General features: G+C 46.5%; 2 protein-coding genes across 2 annotated transcripts; one reads left to right on the forward strand and one right to left on the reverse strand.

Moving 5' to 3' along the window:
• Window positions 1–1,468: 1,468 nt before the first annotated feature.
• bhlha15 (basic helix-loop-helix family, member a15) lies at window positions 1,469–3,805 on the forward strand. The gene is made up of 2 exons (XM_056430008.1): window positions 1,469–1,712; window positions 2,454–3,805. The coding sequence occupies exon 2, from the start codon at window positions 2,511–2,513 to the stop codon at window positions 3,072–3,074; it is 564 nt and encodes a 187-aa protein (XP_056285983.1). The 5' UTR covers window positions 1,469–1,712; window positions 2,454–2,510; the 3' UTR covers window positions 3,075–3,805.
• Window positions 3,806–4,261: 456 nt separating this feature from the next.
• tecpr1a (tectonin beta-propeller repeat containing 1a) lies at window positions 4,262–16,545 on the reverse strand. The gene is made up of 24 exons (XM_056430007.1): window positions 16,440–16,545; window positions 14,857–15,096; window positions 14,204–14,386; window positions 13,995–14,117; window positions 13,808–13,927; window positions 13,495–13,669; window positions 13,299–13,399; window positions 13,069–13,170; window positions 12,761–12,909; window positions 11,536–12,143; window positions 11,134–11,279; window positions 10,864–11,019; window positions 10,494–10,643; window positions 9,247–9,404; window positions 8,914–9,144; window positions 8,355–8,451; window positions 7,986–8,065; window positions 7,838–7,894; window positions 6,862–7,036; window positions 6,551–6,686; window positions 6,327–6,419; window positions 6,121–6,227; window positions 5,772–5,891; window positions 4,262–5,573 (listed from the first exon to the last, which is right to left on the reverse strand). Exons 2-24 carry the CDS (start codon window positions 15,079–15,081, stop codon window positions 5,433–5,435), a joined length of 3,633 nt encoding a protein of 1,210 aa, XP_056285982.1. The 5' UTR covers window positions 15,082–15,096; window positions 16,440–16,545; the 3' UTR covers window positions 4,262–5,432.
• Between the last annotated feature and the right edge of the window lie 543 nt (window positions 16,546–17,088).

Consider the following 17,088-nt stretch of genomic DNA (forward strand, 5'->3'; position numbering starts at 1 on the left):
TTTCTTGCTAAGTGGCTCTTGCTAGCTGCTAGCTTACTCGAGGAGGTTTCTTCACCGTGACTCCTATAAAGTTCATGGTAGGAATTTAAGTTAGTTAAGTTCTGAATTCATTTAGGAGCCCTATTTTAGGAATGTTTTTGTGGCTCATACATTTAGGAAATCATAAAGCTGACATATGCTTAGCCCAAGGAAGAAGATTAACGTTAGCATCATTAGCGGGGGGGACAAAGAGCAGAAGTAGAGCAACTTTTCTTAAAATGTGTTTAATTTCAGCCTAGCACAGTAGCCTATGAACGATGCTGTGAAACAGACAAATGTCAGTCAGTAGGTCTCACTGCCATGACACTACTCCACTATCTATCACAGCAGGAAAAGGGCAAATAATTCAAACTGCCAACAGTTGTGTTTGGGTCTCTAGGTCAAACAGACATGGTGGAGTTACCTCACACATGCAAACTATGCTAGAAAGATACTTGTGTCCTTTCCTTGTTTGTTTTGCTGGCGTTATAAGTTGTTCTGTATTATGCTCAGTAAACCAGCGTGCAGAGCCAAACGGTTTGAAACAGTTTGTCTGGTCAAAGGTAAACAATGTGACACACTTTAAATTGAAACATGGCCCTGCTTCTGTACATTAAGGTGTAGCCTGGAGGACTGTATTCAAATGAAGCAGTAAGGGGATAAGCCACAATGGAAATTATGTCAACCGCTTTGAGTTAAAGGAGTCGACGAGGAAACTAAATGTAGTGCTTTTGACTCTGTTTACTATCTCATTAAACCCCATACAATATGAGCAAAATAACAGAAATAATGTAAATGATTGTGTATTTAACATTATGGTGTAACATAAGAGAGCTAATAAGATCCTCTGATAATAATAACATTTGGAAGGGAAACACTGAAGTCTCTGCTGATTATCACAAAAGTAAAAAGTACTTGAGGCACTTGTATTTTATTTCCATTTTATTCTGCTCAACACTTCAACTCCACTTCATTTCCATGTTAAATATTCTACTCTTCACACTACTACATTTATTAAATAATCGTTTCTTTGGATATATTACACAAAAACCTTTGATAAGATTATAAAATATGATCATTGATACAGACTAACAATACCCACTATTGAAATAAGCTATACCACGTCCGACTAAAACATTAGTGTCGATGCATCAATAATAATGAGCTGACATTTTGTAATACTTGACTTTTACAAAATGGATTATTATAGTAAGTATTTATTTTTATTTTTCACTTAGTCTGAGTACATTATGTGAATATTTTTTTTTCTATCAAACACAAATGCTGAAGAAAAATAGATTTCCTTTCCTCTTTCTCTTAAAATGTGTGTGTTTTTATTGAAGTTGTGTGACATCGTGCAGCAGCCCGGGACACAGAGCTGGAGGGAGTGGGCTCGCTCTCTGATTGGCTGAGCAGCGCGACGTGGACATCAGTCAGTTACAGGTAGCTCGCATGTGACAGTTATCTGCGCGCGTGTGTGTGTCTGTGTGTCCACGTGTGTCTGTCTGTGTGTGCTCGTGTCTGTCTGTCTGTGTGTGTGTGTGTGTGTGTGTGTGTGTGCTGCACGGCGACGTTCTGCTGCTGCTCTCTCTGCTCTTTTACTCGATATGATGGTGCGTTGAATGACCAGCTGCATGGTGACGATTTTTCTGTAAACACATCGAGGAGGAGGAAAGTTAGTTGAACTCCCAAAGGTAAGGTTTTTATTTTATACATGTTTTAGTTTAGCACTTTCATTCACTTTAATGGCTGCTGCTCTCATTTACTACAGAATATAAAAAAAGACTTGTTGCCTGTTTAATCTCACACCAGTTACAACACTCATACAGGTGTAGGGAAATAAAAGGGATATAAGAGGGATGTTGGATTTTTCTTCTCCTCTTTTCATCGTGTGCACTAATCTATGTAAAACAGTTTTTTGACCAGTTTCAAAACATTACCGTATTTGACAACATGGTTGAGAAATGTTCATTGCTTGTGGACACGCAGCGAAAAGCTACAGCAAATTCGACAAGACTTCAAGAGTTCATTCATCAATGCCATATTTTAAAGCCAAACATCTCCTGGGTTTATTCCAAAGAGGCATTGGAGAGGTGAATTAACAGACTGCTGGCTGGCATCTGGGTTTTCTTTGTGAGTGTAACCTTGAAATGGGCATTATCGCAGGACCGTGGGGATAAGAGAGGAGTAGATTAACAGACTAACATCATGGCGTTTTCACAGTGCAAGAGGCTGATTAGATACACCAGGATGCTGGGCCCTCTGACTTGGAGACAGGCTTATTTGGGAATTGGGGATTACGTGCTTACCGGGAGAAGACTATTAAAAATACTTCATGTTAAAATGCCACTTTTGCACATTTCATAAACACATAGCTCCTCTTCCTCTCTCCTAACACTCCCATCTTCTTTTTCTTACAACTGTTGAATTTGTAGGAACGACAGTGTGTCACGGAGAGAGAGAGAGAGAGAGAGAGAGAAGGAGGCCGCAGGATGAAGTCCAAAGGTAAGGCTGTGAAACCATCCAGGAGGACCTGGTCTGACCCCGAGCCAGAACTAGAACCGGACACGGAACCAGAACCGGGTTCCAGCGAGCAGGAGGGCTCGGAGGCCTCGGTCCGGATCGGCGGCTCCTGGAGGGGGTCGCTGAGGGGCGGCGACGGCAAGCGGAAGAGAGGCGGAGGCCGGCGGCGCAGGCAGCACGGCTCCGGCACCACGGAGCGCAGCGTCCGGCGGCTGGAGAGCAACGAGAGGGAGCGCACGCGCATGCACAAACTCAACAACGCCTTCCAGGCGCTGCGCGAGGCCATCCCCCACGTCAACACGGACAAGAAGCTGTCCAAGATCGAGACGCTCACCCTGGCCAAGAATTACATCAAGGCCTTGACCACCGTCGTCGTGGACATGTCGGGGGACTGCCTGCCTGCTGGCGGCGTCCCGTCGGAGGCCAGCGCCGCCAAGCTGCTCCAGTGCTACCAGAAGCACCTGAAGGACGAGGGGGAGGACGACCTCACCCAGTACCTCACCCACATGCACAGCTTCAGCCAGCGCAGCTAACAGCGGCTGCAGAGACCTAGAGGCTTGTCTCCAAGGCAGAGAGAGAGAGAGAGGGAGAGGGGGGGGGGGGGGTGTGGAGTGAGCTTTAGGGACACATCTCAAACCTTATCCAGTTCCTTCCGGTGTAACTGCTCTGGGATCTGCTCACAAGTGGTCCTCTGCCGGAGATGGGTGCTGCACCTCTGGCGTTGAACCCGCGCTTGGCCGGAGCGCGGGGATGTCAAAGGTCAGAACTTCACGCCAATTATGAAATGATTTGAGCACGATTCACCCAGCGGACAAAAAGACTGCCGACCGGACGGCGGACAGCAGACGGGTGTCGGTTATGAAGAGCGAGAAGACTTTATTGTGATTTTACTCCGGGGGCTAATCTTTCGCCATTCTGTCCGTTTTATTCCTCATCGTCTATCTACGGTTCTCGTGTTCTCCTTTTCGTGTTATCTTGTGATCTTGTGTGTTTTTTATGTTGAGGAACCTGCTGAGCGTGTAGCCTCTAGTCATAACCGCCACAATGGAAATGAAAGATGAGCGGCGGGCCTGAATACTGAGACGTCGAAAGCTCAAACAAATCGACCAATTTCAGAACACGCGTCATCTCACCCGTCGCTGGAGGGCAGAGCGGATCATTTAGAAGTGTGTGTTATTTTCCATGTTCCGTGCCTCCAGGTGGTGAAAAAGATCAGGAGGAACTATTTGGGGCATTATTATCAATAAACACATTTATTTATTGACGAGGACTGTTACTTTGACCATGCACAAACACTTGAGAAAAGTACTCCACGATGTCAACGGCACTAATGTGTTTACAGTAGCACAGGTGGATGTTCGGGACACACGCAGATAAAAGACACCGATCTCTGGAATCTTTCCGCATTTCCAAAAGCTGGATCATATTTAGATTTTCATCATTAACATAAAGGATGCCTGAACGGTTGTATTTCATCACTGCAGCAACTACTATACTCATTGTATAATATTAATATCTTACAGACTGATAACAAAAATATAGTGTGGGGGGGTGTTTCTAATTGCGTAGTCATTCCACAACCATCAGGAAGTAGACGCAAATATTATCCTGAGGAAGGTTCAACAACAAGACTCCTACAAGTAATCCACCCTTATTTACATTGGTAACCATTGCACATACTCCAAGACAACAGAACAATTAGGTACACTCTTTAGAAAACAACATTTAACTCCTTTATAAAAACCAAAGGCAAGCCGCAACCACCACGGGTAAATAGAGCCGGAGCAGGTCTCGTTACAGAGGCTACAAGCTGGCTCCAGAAGACGCGTTCCCGATGACTTCAAAGAGTGCTCTGAAGTCATCGGGAACACTTTCAAAGAGTTCACGAGTCGACAAGATGTCAGGGTCCCAGTTGCACCAGTAAAACAGAAAAAAGCTTGTTTTGGGGTCGCTTGTCTCTCGCCCGGGTTCCACCGCTCTAAATTAGATTCTCTGGCTCCAAACAATTGTCTGGATTGTTGCACGCAATACACCCCAAACAAGGCTTCACACGTCCTACCAGGAAGCTGTGTGATTAGAAACCAACGGGGGGGGGGGGGGGGGGGGGGGGGGGACGACACACACTGCAGTCTGTGGCCGAAAAGAATACACGTGAGGCAGATTAGCAGCCTGTGATGCCTGCATCATACGTCGTCCTGCTTGCTATATATATATAGCATATATTATATAATATATTTATAGCATATATTATATAATATATATATATATATATAGCATATATTATATATAGCATATATTATATATATTTATATATAGCATATATTATATACAGCATATAATATATATCTATCTATATATAGCATATATATAGATATATATATAGCATATATTATATATATAGCATATATATATAGAACCAGTGATCAGGACCTGTGAGCAACTATACTTGATGTACACCATTTCTTCCCCTTTTTAGAAAAAAGAAACCCCACTTCACACTTGCACGTTGATTTCCACACTTGAGGTACTCAATACACATAACCCGACAGAAATATCACGGCTTGATGAATAAATAAATAAATAAAATTAAATGCATTAAGATCATCAAGTTCAATGTCAGTGACCGAAAAACAAATGAGACAGAAATGCCAGAACAGCTGAGTAAAGTGGACTATAAATTGTCTTCAGCATTTAAGATTGTTCTGAAAGTCCAGAAGGCCCGACTTCCTGTGTCAGAGTATCACTGCTGCTACTCCAGGGTTAAAAGTTGAAGTACCTTCAAATGAGAACTACAGACAACAAACTGCATATTTCTACAAAAGTAATATGGTTTAAGGTGGCTATGTACAGTACACACATACTTGTGTGTGTGTGTGTGTGTGTGTGTGTGTCTAAGATCCCACAGCGTCGTCGTTGACCTCCGTGTTCCTGACAGGGAGGGGGCTCGGAGGAGCCGGGGCTGTGAGAGAGGGAAGATGGACGCGCTGCGGCTCCATGGAGTTTCCTCTCACTGTGATATGGTCCCATCCGCCCTAAAAGACAGGGAGAGAGGGAGGGAGAGAGAAACAGTAAACAGATTTGCTATCTGGTTCTAAGCAGACAAAAAAAGGGTTAAACGTCCTCCTGTCAATCAGCCTGCAATCTACTACAAAACAACAACAATAAAATACAACATTTAAGATTCAGACTTTTTAATGACAGTCATACAGTAGAGTCCCTTAGTGCCTCACCCCGATGCCGTAGTCCCACGACTGTCCTTTAGGCTCCACAGGCTGGACCCCGAGTCGATGGCACACTGTTCCACAGCTCAGACTCTGGCTGCCCTGCACCTTGTCTGCTATGATCCACACCTAGCCCACAACAACAACAACAACAATAATAACAATCATCAAAAACAGGAAAGGGTTGTTTATAATCTCTTCAGGATTCATCTGTTGATGACACACACATTTGATAAGACATAGAATATGAAATCGACAGATGTGCTGATAGAACTAATATAATGGCCATCGCAATCACATCTACGGCTCACAGTGACAACAGGAGGTTAACCGGGAGAGAGGTTGTCCCGGTACTGACCTGGTCCAGAGGCCCTGCAGAGACCTTGCGTACATTGTTAGAGATGTGTTCCCAGCTGGAGCCCTGAGGGTAGCTCGGGGTCAGGCCGTGGCGGTACCACAGGTTACCTGGACAGGAAATCAAAGGAACATAAATATCAGGGATCTACTTTTTGAAATGTAATATGTTTGCATAAGGGGGAAAGCTCTAAATACAATTTGTTTTACCGTTTTCATCCACGGTGTAGACGGATGTCCTCCCTACCGACACCTGCTTCAACTTCTGTTTGCCTGGGGAGGGGATGTGGTACCAACAGTCTCCTGCAGGGGGAGACACAACAGGATCAGAAGCTGACATGTCCTGCACCCTTAATTCTGCTCATTCTTTAAGTAAATCTGAATGTTTTTCGACCGGACAGACGCATGAACGACACACAGTTTCTCCTGCGGACCTGCTGGGCTCTGTGCAGAGACGGACCCTCGGTAAAAGGCGGAGCCGTCCTTGGCGATGGCCCACACCTGGCTGGCGGCCCCCACGGAGATGGACTTGAAAGGCTGGTCGGTCCCCACGTGGAGCCACGAGGATCCCTGAGCGAGCAACGAGAGGACGTTAGAACAACTGATTCCTCTTAAAGTGCCGACGTCTTCTGATGAGATCTTTGCGAACACGAATCAGACATAAAAAGGAATGAACGTTTACGGGTGACTCGCCCAACGGGCGTCAAACCCGTTTGTCTGAATTTGTGCATTAGATGTGACTCACGGCCGGCGTCAGCGTGGTGACTCCCAGTCGGCAGAGCACGTCTCCCTTGTTGCTGATCGCCCACAGAGGAAATACGTCCACGCTGCTCCGGGCTGCACACGGCACGATGGTCACATCAATCAGGGATATGGGCGGGACTTCTTGCCACGGTCCTGTGCTGGTCAGTTTACTCTTCCTGTGCAGGAGGAAAGTCACAAAGCTCACAGGTGCCCCCGAATCACAATATCTGTGCATTTAAAAAATATATAATATATTATATGTAACGTGTGGCTGCAGTGTTACTTTGAACAGTACGCTCTTATTTTGACATTTTAAAAACCACGATCAGTGTTAATATGATTGGATGATTGCTGATCAAGATCACAATAGCCCTCCCAGCATGCACTGGGGCAATAGCCTCAGTTTAGCTACTGGTGTTACCTTGCTCTACATTATGTTTCCACTCTCTGTGGGAAGTTACTAAAAAATCTGTTCTTACTGAAATCTCTTAAAATGCAGCTTTAAATTAGACCAACAATTTTAAAGCAAAACTTTTGAGTTATATATTTACGGTCTCTTATCTGTAAGGCTTTTAAAGATGATGAGGCTTGTAGAGAGGTTTCCTTTATTGTGTCCAGCACATCTCGCTATTTCACATTAGTCACACATTCAATAATCGCGAAAAAATACATGTGATTCTGTTTAGTGTTGTTTATGGATTGATCCGCAAATAGATTTTCTTCCAGTGACCAGACCTTTCTCTCTGCTCCGTCTACAAAATCGGCTCTGTGTTGACTATAATATAAAAAAATGAAAACACACACACACACACACACACACACACACACACACACACACACACACACACACACACACACACACACACACACACACACACACACACACACACACACACACACACACACACACACACACACACACACACACACACACACACACACACACACACACACAGCTGTCAGCTTTTTTAGAGTACCTTGCCCATCGCCTGCGACGCACAAAGTCCTTCAGCGTTTTATAGCCGTGATACGACCTGTGTGGAGAGTTGACAAATTTAAAATTAAATCTAAAACACGAGGCAGCATTGTTTGAAAGAATAAAAAGCAAAGCAAATGAAACCTTACGCTGGAAAGTCAGCTGCATATTGCCAGCCTTCTCTGTCCGTGCCCCCAGAGACACTGTAGTCGACGGCCCACTCAGACACCTGTCAACAGCAAATACGGGAAGAGACGCACTGTGAACGCGGCAGTATTAACGTCCACACGCGATCGGTGAGCCGCGGGGCAGCTTTCACATCACCACGGGGCGTTCAGGGCCACGATTATCAACCTTTGTCCAGACACGGATCTCTCACAACAATATAACAGGTAGGTGAAAGAACATGTACAGAAGTGAAACACTTTCAAAAGGAACCAATACTTTTCACGGAACCCACTTAGAGTCCCTGTCCTAGTGTGCGTGCGTGTGTGTGTGTGTGTGTGTGTGTGGCTTACCCATGTCCACTGAGGGGAGGGGGGTTTCATATTTGTTTTTGTGCACTCGTGTAGTCCGGATGCGTCACTCCACATGTAGCGGTCTGTCGGGAGCCCTCTGAAACAAACACACTTTAAATGAGTCGGGTGTGTGTGTGTGTGTGTGTGTGTGACTTTGTATTTTAAGTCAAACTACACAAAACAACACACACTTCAGCTGCAGTGTTAACGTCAGCGTTTGTTTATCAAATCACAGCGTTATGGGAGAGGTTTAGCTTTTTGGAGAAAAAAAAGAAATATAACATTTCTGTGCTAAAGTACAAGCCTAAAACTCATAAAACTACAGGGACAGTGAAGAGAGTGCCAGTGTGTATCACGGTATTAGCCACATACCATCCTTATGACATGTTAAGTCTGCAATTTCATCACAGTCCCTAAATGTGACCATTTCTTTGGTGTCGACGCAATTTCAGTTCCAGTTTATAAAAACTACTAGGCACATGTATTTTATGAACGCCAGTAGTGAAACTACAAACTTCCCCCTCTTGAACCTCAGCGCTGCCCGGAGTAAACACTCTACCTGTTGGTGTAGCCGGAGACCGGGTTCCACCTCTGGTTCTCGTAGATGTAGACGCTCTTGACGTCCACCTGTGTGTGAAGGTTATCCGTGCTGCTGGCCAGTCCCTGGGAGAAGCCCCCCCCGTAGCCCCCGGTGTGGACCCAGGCGGTGTGGTCGTAGCCGATGCCCCACACGATGCCGACGCTGTTGCACTCCACCACGCGCAGGTGGCCTCCGACCTGCCGCCAGAACCTGCACACGGGGATACGCGCTTCATAAAAGGCTGTGTGATGAATACTTTAAAAAAAACAAGACGGCAACTATTATAAAAGCGGCTGAGATTCTCATCCTTACATCTGGTCGCAGGCGGTGGGGAAAGGCGTGGCCTCCAGGCTGGGAGAGGGCTCACAGACAAAGATGTCTCCTTTACAGGTGACGGACCAGGCGGCCTGTTTGGAGGGAGGACCCTGAATGCCTCTGGAGTTGCAGCACGAGTCACTCAACAACGCCAGCTTGACATCGGGAACGGAGGGGGGGGCAGATTGGGTCGTGGAGGGAGAGAGAGAGAGAGAGAGAGAGAGAGAGAGAGAGAGAGAGAGAGATTAGAAGAGACAGAAAGAAGGCAATACAAAAGGAAATGGTAGGATTACGTGAGCAACTGGGCTAGTAGTTCTCAAACAGGGGTACGTGAAGGCACTCCCGGGGGTATGTGTGATTTGGTTTGAATATATTTAGAACTAGAACGGGCACTCGGTAGAGCGCATACCTTCGCATATCACAAGATTGGGCATTGAATTATGAACATTTTGGCATTAGTTGCATGCCAATTGGACACAAATGTATCGTGCTATGTAAAAAAAAAGATGTTGACCTTTCCATGACCTTGACCTTTGACCCGATTGATCCCAAAATCTAATCAAATGGTCCCCGGATAATAACCAATCATCCCACCAAATTCCATGTGATTCAAGAAGATTTGACCTGTTCATGACCTTTGACCTTGACCTTTGACCCGATTGATCCCAAAATCGAATCAACTGGTCCCCGGATAATAAACAATCATTCCACCAAATTTCATGCGATTCGGTTCAATACTTTTTGAGTTCTGCGAAAGATTTTGACCTGTTCATGACCATTGACCTTGACCTTTGACCCGATCGATCCCAAAATCTAATCAACTGGTCCCCAGATAATAAACAATCATCCCACCAAATTTCATGCGATTTGGTTCAATACTTTTTGAGTTTTGCGAATAACACGCATACAAATAAATAAATAAATAAATAAATAAATAAATAAATAAATAAATACACGGCGATCAAAACATAACCTTCCGGCATTTTCAATGCAAAGGTAATCAGCATCCATTCAAAGGTTCAGAAACTGTATTATTGTACATATTAAATCAGACACTGATGGCAAAGTGCTGTGTATTACATAAAATTAGCACTTTTTTTGTGCTGGTCAACAGGTAAAACATTTCACAGGGGGTACATCACTGAAGAACAGTTGAGAACCACTGATCTAGATCATCTAGAAGACTGGTAAGGACCATTCAGGTTTTCTGGGATGACACAAGCTGTGCGAGTACTCGTACGTACCCAGTCGTGCATCTCTAGCTCCGTGGCCGCCGCCAATCGGATTGGCCACCTCTGTTTGGTCCGCTCGGGAGTGTAGATGGCAAAAGAGTGTTTGGAGTCGTTTAGCACCGGCACCAGGACGGTGACCTCGTTGATAAAGGCATGCAGGTACTGGAGGGAGTGGAAGAAAAGAAGAAACGTAGGTGGGAAGTGAAGAGAGGGGAAAGGAAGAAGCAGTAGAGATTTAAAGCAACAGCAGTACGATTAATTTAAATGACTCATCCCATCGTGAAAGGTCTCCATCGCTATCAAAACCACTATTTCCCCCCCGGAGAAGGCTCATGAAACTGCCCCAGTTGTGTCGATCAAATCCACACAACGTCGAGCCCACCTTCTTCTCCTCGTAGAAGTTGTAGTTGATGAAGAGGATGCCGTCCTTGTTGCCGTCGGGTCCCGAGAACTGCTCCAGGGCAAAGTGGACGTCGATCCACTTGTGTGGCTTCCAGTCTCTCCACCACTGCATGGTTCCCTTCTTCACCCACACGGACTGCATCCCCGCAACGCCGCAGACAGAAGTGAAGAGAGACATAAGACACAAAGATTCTATATCCAGAAGCTCCTGCTGTCGGGCAGCTCTCGTCTGATACTCCATGGCGAGTACCTGTTCAATGGCTTGTTCATAATGTTTGAAACTATCCATCTCTCTTTTGGTCCTCTCACTGAGTTGCTCAAAGATTTGCCTCCTCCAGGCTGCCGTCTGGGCCGGAGTGACCGAAAGACTTAAGGACTGGACCGACTGGACCAAAGCTGGGAGGAACACAAAGAACAAAACATTTAAAAACAGAAAGGGAAACTAAATAGAGCTCAGATGTTACATCTCTCTGTGTGTTGTGGGATGTTATTGCATAATGATGTTACACCACCACAATACAGTACATGAGGCGCAGCTGCTGTGTCATTAAATCTCATTTTTTACCTCAAGAAAAGCCCAAATTCTTCAAAGCCCGGATTCGATATTAAGCTTCTTTCAGCTTTCACTAGATATTCATTTCATGTGACTCACATGAAGCGTTCATAGAGCAGTTGAACCAGTTGAGTTGGGAGTGGCTGTCCACAGAGCAGCCGCCTCCGCTGACCCACGCCCACAGAGGGTGCTCATCGGCGCCGTACGGGTCCTCCGCGGCCAGAGTGTACGTGGCCACCGACGACAAGCTGCACGTGTCGGCCGAGTCCACCGCCGCTCCGGTCTGGGCGTGCTGGCCCTGCGCCTCCTCCAGGTCAACGTTACTCCACTGGGGGTCAACTGCGGACTGGCTGGAGGAGATAGCTACGCCAGCACGGGGGACTTCGACCTCTTCATCTCCGGGGTTGGGTTCCTCCTCCGGTGCGGACGCACCCGGAGGACCGTCCTCCCTCGCGCTCTTTCCCGGTTCTCGGTCAGAGACGAGTTCAGAGATGAAGCTGTCGCTGGTGACTTTGGGGATGCGGGCTTCGGGGGCGTCTATAGGTTGCTCGGGGCGATCCGTCGGGTCACCGACAAACTCCGGGGAGACGGAGGAGATGGGGGCGACGAGGCGGCCGGCTCCATCCAGAGATCCTTTCTCTGCGTCCGATTCCACGTCGCTCACCACTGACTGAGCACGCGCCTCACCAGAGAAGTAACACCCGGCGCTGTGACACGGAGGGAGAGAAAGAGGAATGGCGTGAGTCTGATAGAGCATGAATATTGACATGAGGGGCTGCACTGGAAATCGTATGTCTGTAACATAAGTGGGCGTGGCGTCGCCCGGGGGTTTATAAACTCCGGTTTTGAATCTTCAAGTATTTTTGCAACCAGAAGGAACACGAGAGGGAGGAGGTAACTTTATTTATTAACTTACATGAAGTGAAAAACACACCGTGAAAGGGTTTAAAGTTCTCGGACGAAAATGCAGACAACTTCCAGACTCGGACAACGCTGAGGCGACCTGTCAATCACAAGGTCGCCACGCCCTTAAGCATATCATAACTCTAGTCCCGGTAAGACCCTGGTCTGTCTTGTACTATAACTGCTTCCTGCGTCTTATTATATAAATGACAGTACATTTGTTAAAATGTTAAATCAGCATTATTTACAGCTAATTATCATATTAACATGTTTGATTTGTTATTAAACTGTGACTCTAGGAAAATAGTAAACGTTCCTCTACTTATGTGAGCAGCACACTCCCTAAAGTGTTGGCTGAAATCTGTCCATGTCCATGTCCATGTGTGTGTGTGTGTGTGTGTGTGTGTGTGTCCACTGAGACCTCTGCAGGCTGCTTGCGCTGGCAATGGAGTGGGATCGGTCTCCGTCTCGGGGGACGCCGATGGCCCGCCAGGTTTTCCCGCTCAGTTCGCTGGAGGTCACGCCCTGGCGGAAGTACACCGCCCGGTCCTCACAGCTGATGGCCAACACCTACACGCGATAAACAATAGGTCGACTTTTTTAAAAAAAGGCCACATCCCATAACTTCACGCGGTAACGCTAAAGTAACAGGCAGAAACGAAGGTACTCGTTTTGTTACTTCCTTTGCGGTCTGAACGCGAGGTGTGATGTCATGCGGCTCAGGCTCACCTGGTCGTTGAGTGCCACGTTGAGCATGATCATCTCTCCCACCATGCTGATCCAGCCGGAGCCGCAAGGGTTGTGGGAGTTCACGCCACGTCTGAACCACACCTGGCGACGCCGGAGAGGAGGGAGGAAGCGCTCTTTAGCATCACACACACACACATCTGTGTATTAAACTATTTTATTTTTAAAAAGGTAGCTGACCGTTTATGATGTTCATGACAGAATGCTCTTACCTTGTTGTCCTTGGTCAAAGCCCAAACGACGTTCATCCCCACGGCCACGTGTGTGGCTGCCACATCAGGACTGGGAGAGTCGACCACGGCCCAGGAGGTACCTGACGAGGGAAGAAACGATATGCTCAAGACAGACGATAAACGCACATCACACGCATGAGCCACATCGTCCTCCCACCGGGGGCAGCCTGTGTACCTTTGGGGCAGTCTCTGCTAATGCCCTCCCTGACAATGAACTGCCCCTCCCACAGGACCGCCCAGATCAGATGCCCCGGGCCACAACTGATCTGGACCACCTCCGCGGGGAGAGGCACCTCCTCCCACAAAGAGCCCTCGGGGTTGTGGTGGTAGATTCCCTCTCTGAACCACATCTGGAGAGAAAAGGGAGGGCGAGATAACCGAGGAGGGATAAGCAGGACAGCGAGGGAGAAAGAGAAATGTATCAAGCAATGCAAGTGCAGTTGTTTCTGTAACAAGACTGTGTGTGTGTGTGTGTGTGTAGACTGTACTTTGCCCTGCAGAGACACGGCCCACAGCGACAGTCGGTCACTGGGCTCGTCACTGATCTCCCAACCTCCACAGCTGATGTCGCTGAAAGGATCTGGAAGACTCGTCTGCTGTGGGGGGATCTGTGGGCCAGACACAGGAAATGAGACGACGGTGAACAAACAGACAGACACACACACACACACACACCTTAGCCCAGCTGTCCATGGCTTTGTATGTCCTGTAGCGGAGCCATCGCCGGCGTCGGACGCAGGAGTTCCACTTCTTGTCTTTGGTGTACGTGGCGGGGAAGTCCATGGCGTAGGTCCATCCCTGCAGACGCACAAACACCTCGATCCAGAAAACAGAAAACTGATGCCGAAGCAGGGAAATGTAGGAATGCATGACTGGACACTCACGCCTTTCTCCGTGGGCTCTCCCTCAAAGTTCTCATCCGCGTGCCAGTCGCCCTCCCACTCCCAGTTCGTGGAGGGAAGCCCGAAGTCGTCCAGGGGTTGGTGTTGCAGACCCGTGACGTCGCTCCACTGCCAGCGGTCGCTTGGCAACAGGCGCTCCGAGAAACCATCGACGGGGTTCCACCGCTGACGAGACGACGGACAGAGACGGCGAGTTAGAGATTGGAGAACACACGAGCGACAGACGAGTGACTGCTGCAGCCCACGATGCGACTCGACTGCCTTCTTTCCAAATGTCACTGCGTTTGAGAAATAAAGAGCACTTGTGGTGAACAGTATTGAGCCAATGTACATCCCGATGGTCCGAAAATGTTCCAATCGTTTCAATTCAACGTGCAGTATAGTTTGATTGTGTGTGGCGTATTTTGCTTTAAAACTGTGAACACACACAGCTGGCAGTGTGTGGTTAGCAACAGAGGAAGTGGGACACTGCTCTATGAGGATGTCAAGATTGAAAGAGAACGCCACATTTTCAATTTGTCCTCAAAATGGTGGATGCAGGAATTAAAGAATAGCAACAGAAAAAAATATATATATAGAGAGAGAGCGTGAGAGAAACACCCTGCAGGGTTTCCGTTCTTCCAGAAGAGACTCACTTGATTCTCGTAGGTCTCCTCCTGGTAGCGGACGGGCAGGTCAGAAGCGTGGACATTCAGATAGATGTTGTTGTCGCAGGCGATGCCCCAGCAGCACTGCTGAGCCGCCGTCACACGCTTAAACTCCATCTGGGCATCGCGGCACTGCTCCCACACCTGGCCCGCCGTGGACAGGCTGTAGACCCGCCCGTACACGTCCACCGCCCACAGCAGAGAGACGGGCATGGTTGCACCGGGAGCCTGGGGGAAGAGGAAGGAGAGAGAGGGTGAATGTAGATACTGTGCCTTTAAAAGTAATAACACATTTTTTTCTTCTTTTTCTTTTCAATGAATGACAACATCTGGTTTACAATGTGTCCGTTATGTCCAGCGGGTAATTTCAAAATAATATCAAGCCGAAACTGCATCATTAAAATATAACAAACGATATTATTTAAGGCGTCGGGGGAATATTTGTACATATCCAAATGGTATCTTTGAAAATCTTAAAATATATAATTTCAAGGTTGTTTTCATTGCTTGTAATAATGGACCCAATTGGCTTAAGAATACAGAGATCCACAGAGACGTAAAGCATCAGCTGTAATGTTACGATGAACAGAATTAAATGAAAGCATAAGATTTGATGTAGTCATAAAATAAGATAATAAAAATAAAAAAAACATACATTTGAAGTGTGTTGCACAAATATTCAATGTGATAGGAGAAGAACTAACACATACAAACTAATGACCTCTGCAACCCTGAGTCATTGTGAGGTTGATATTTATTATTTGTTTTACTTGTGCATCTCTCAGGGTACGAGACAGAACTCCCTGGGACATTCATGCACTCACTTTTATTTATTGAGGAAGGAAGTGCACAGGCCTTGTAAATATTATTGCTAATGATGTCTGTGTTTCTATTCAAGAGTCGTGACATGAACAACAGCAGGACTCTGATCACTTACACCTGTGCACCTTCTTTCCCCCCTAGTGATCTCTCAATGAGTGCAGAAACCCCATAGATGAGTCACTGATCCGTCCTCTCTGTGTCCTTTTTCTTTGTTTACATCATATGTGTTGCTCCTCTTCTAAACCAGTTTATTCTGCATCCCACACCATGTAAAGCATGCATGGCAAACGTGAAATTGCTCAATGCTCTGATGACAAGTGGTCTCCATGTCAACACGTAACTGCGTGACTGGCAGGGAGGATGCTGCTGCTACAAGGCGTCTCCTCTCTGTCACCTAGGGTGTACTGTACATTCAGCTCACAGTCATAATAATAATATCACAGAATAAATACATGGACACTTAAGGATACAAAGACGTTGGAGCAAAATAAACAGTAGTATGTGTATGTATTGGTGTCTGCATGTATAATAAAAGGTATATGCAGCTGCATGTTAGCAGTGACAACAGCACGAGCTGCTTATTATCCGCACGTCACTGCAGGTGTGACTGACATGTAGCTAACCTGTAGACAAGTAACACATAAACGGTTTAATAAAAACTAGCTTTAAGCCCCAGTCATGTCGCGCTGGGCTCGGACTTACAGGCTATACGCTCTCTCTAAATAGCAAATTAACTCAAACACACCGACCTTGAGCTTCCTCTCATAAACCGTCGCTCGGCGCGGACGTCGCCGCTGCTCATTCGGCGGTCGGTGATGAATTAAAAACGGTCTAAAAGCAGAAACACTTCCTCTGACATTCGCGTCGTAATTTCGTCTCCTACGTGAAACCGGAAGTGTCGCTGATTCTTCGCTCCCATTGGCTCTTTCCCCGGCAGCAGGTGTTTGTAGCTTCCACGTCCAGCAGGGGGCGCTGCTGGCTCATATACCTGAATGTACTGGAGGGCTTTGGTGTTCTCTGCACCCTCATCCTGGAACATGGCAGAAGAATTTAAAACTCAAAGAACTGATATAAATTACTGTTTAACCCTCCTGTTACCTTCAAATTTACTAACATCTTTTACCCTTTTTGATCACAGCAATTAAAACCTCCAGAAAATGATTAGAATTAATATTGTTTCCCAAGTTTAAGTGTCAGGTACTTTATGTTTGTTTGTTGTTGTTAAATAGCCCTTTAAAGAAATAAAAATGTTGATATTTACCTTCGCATTGAAAATGCCGGAAGGTTATGTTTTGATCGCCGTGTATTTATGTATTTATTTATTTATTTGTATGCGTGTTATTCGCAAAACTCAAAAAGTATTGAACCGAATCGCATGAAATTTGGTGGGATGATTGT

This window comes from Pseudoliparis swirei, chromosome 13, assembly GCF_029220125.1.
Source record: "Pseudoliparis swirei isolate HS2019 ecotype Mariana Trench chromosome 13, NWPU_hadal_v1, whole genome shotgun sequence".
In the NCBI taxonomy this organism is placed as follows: domain Eukaryota; kingdom Metazoa; phylum Chordata; class Actinopteri; order Perciformes; family Liparidae; genus Pseudoliparis; species Pseudoliparis swirei.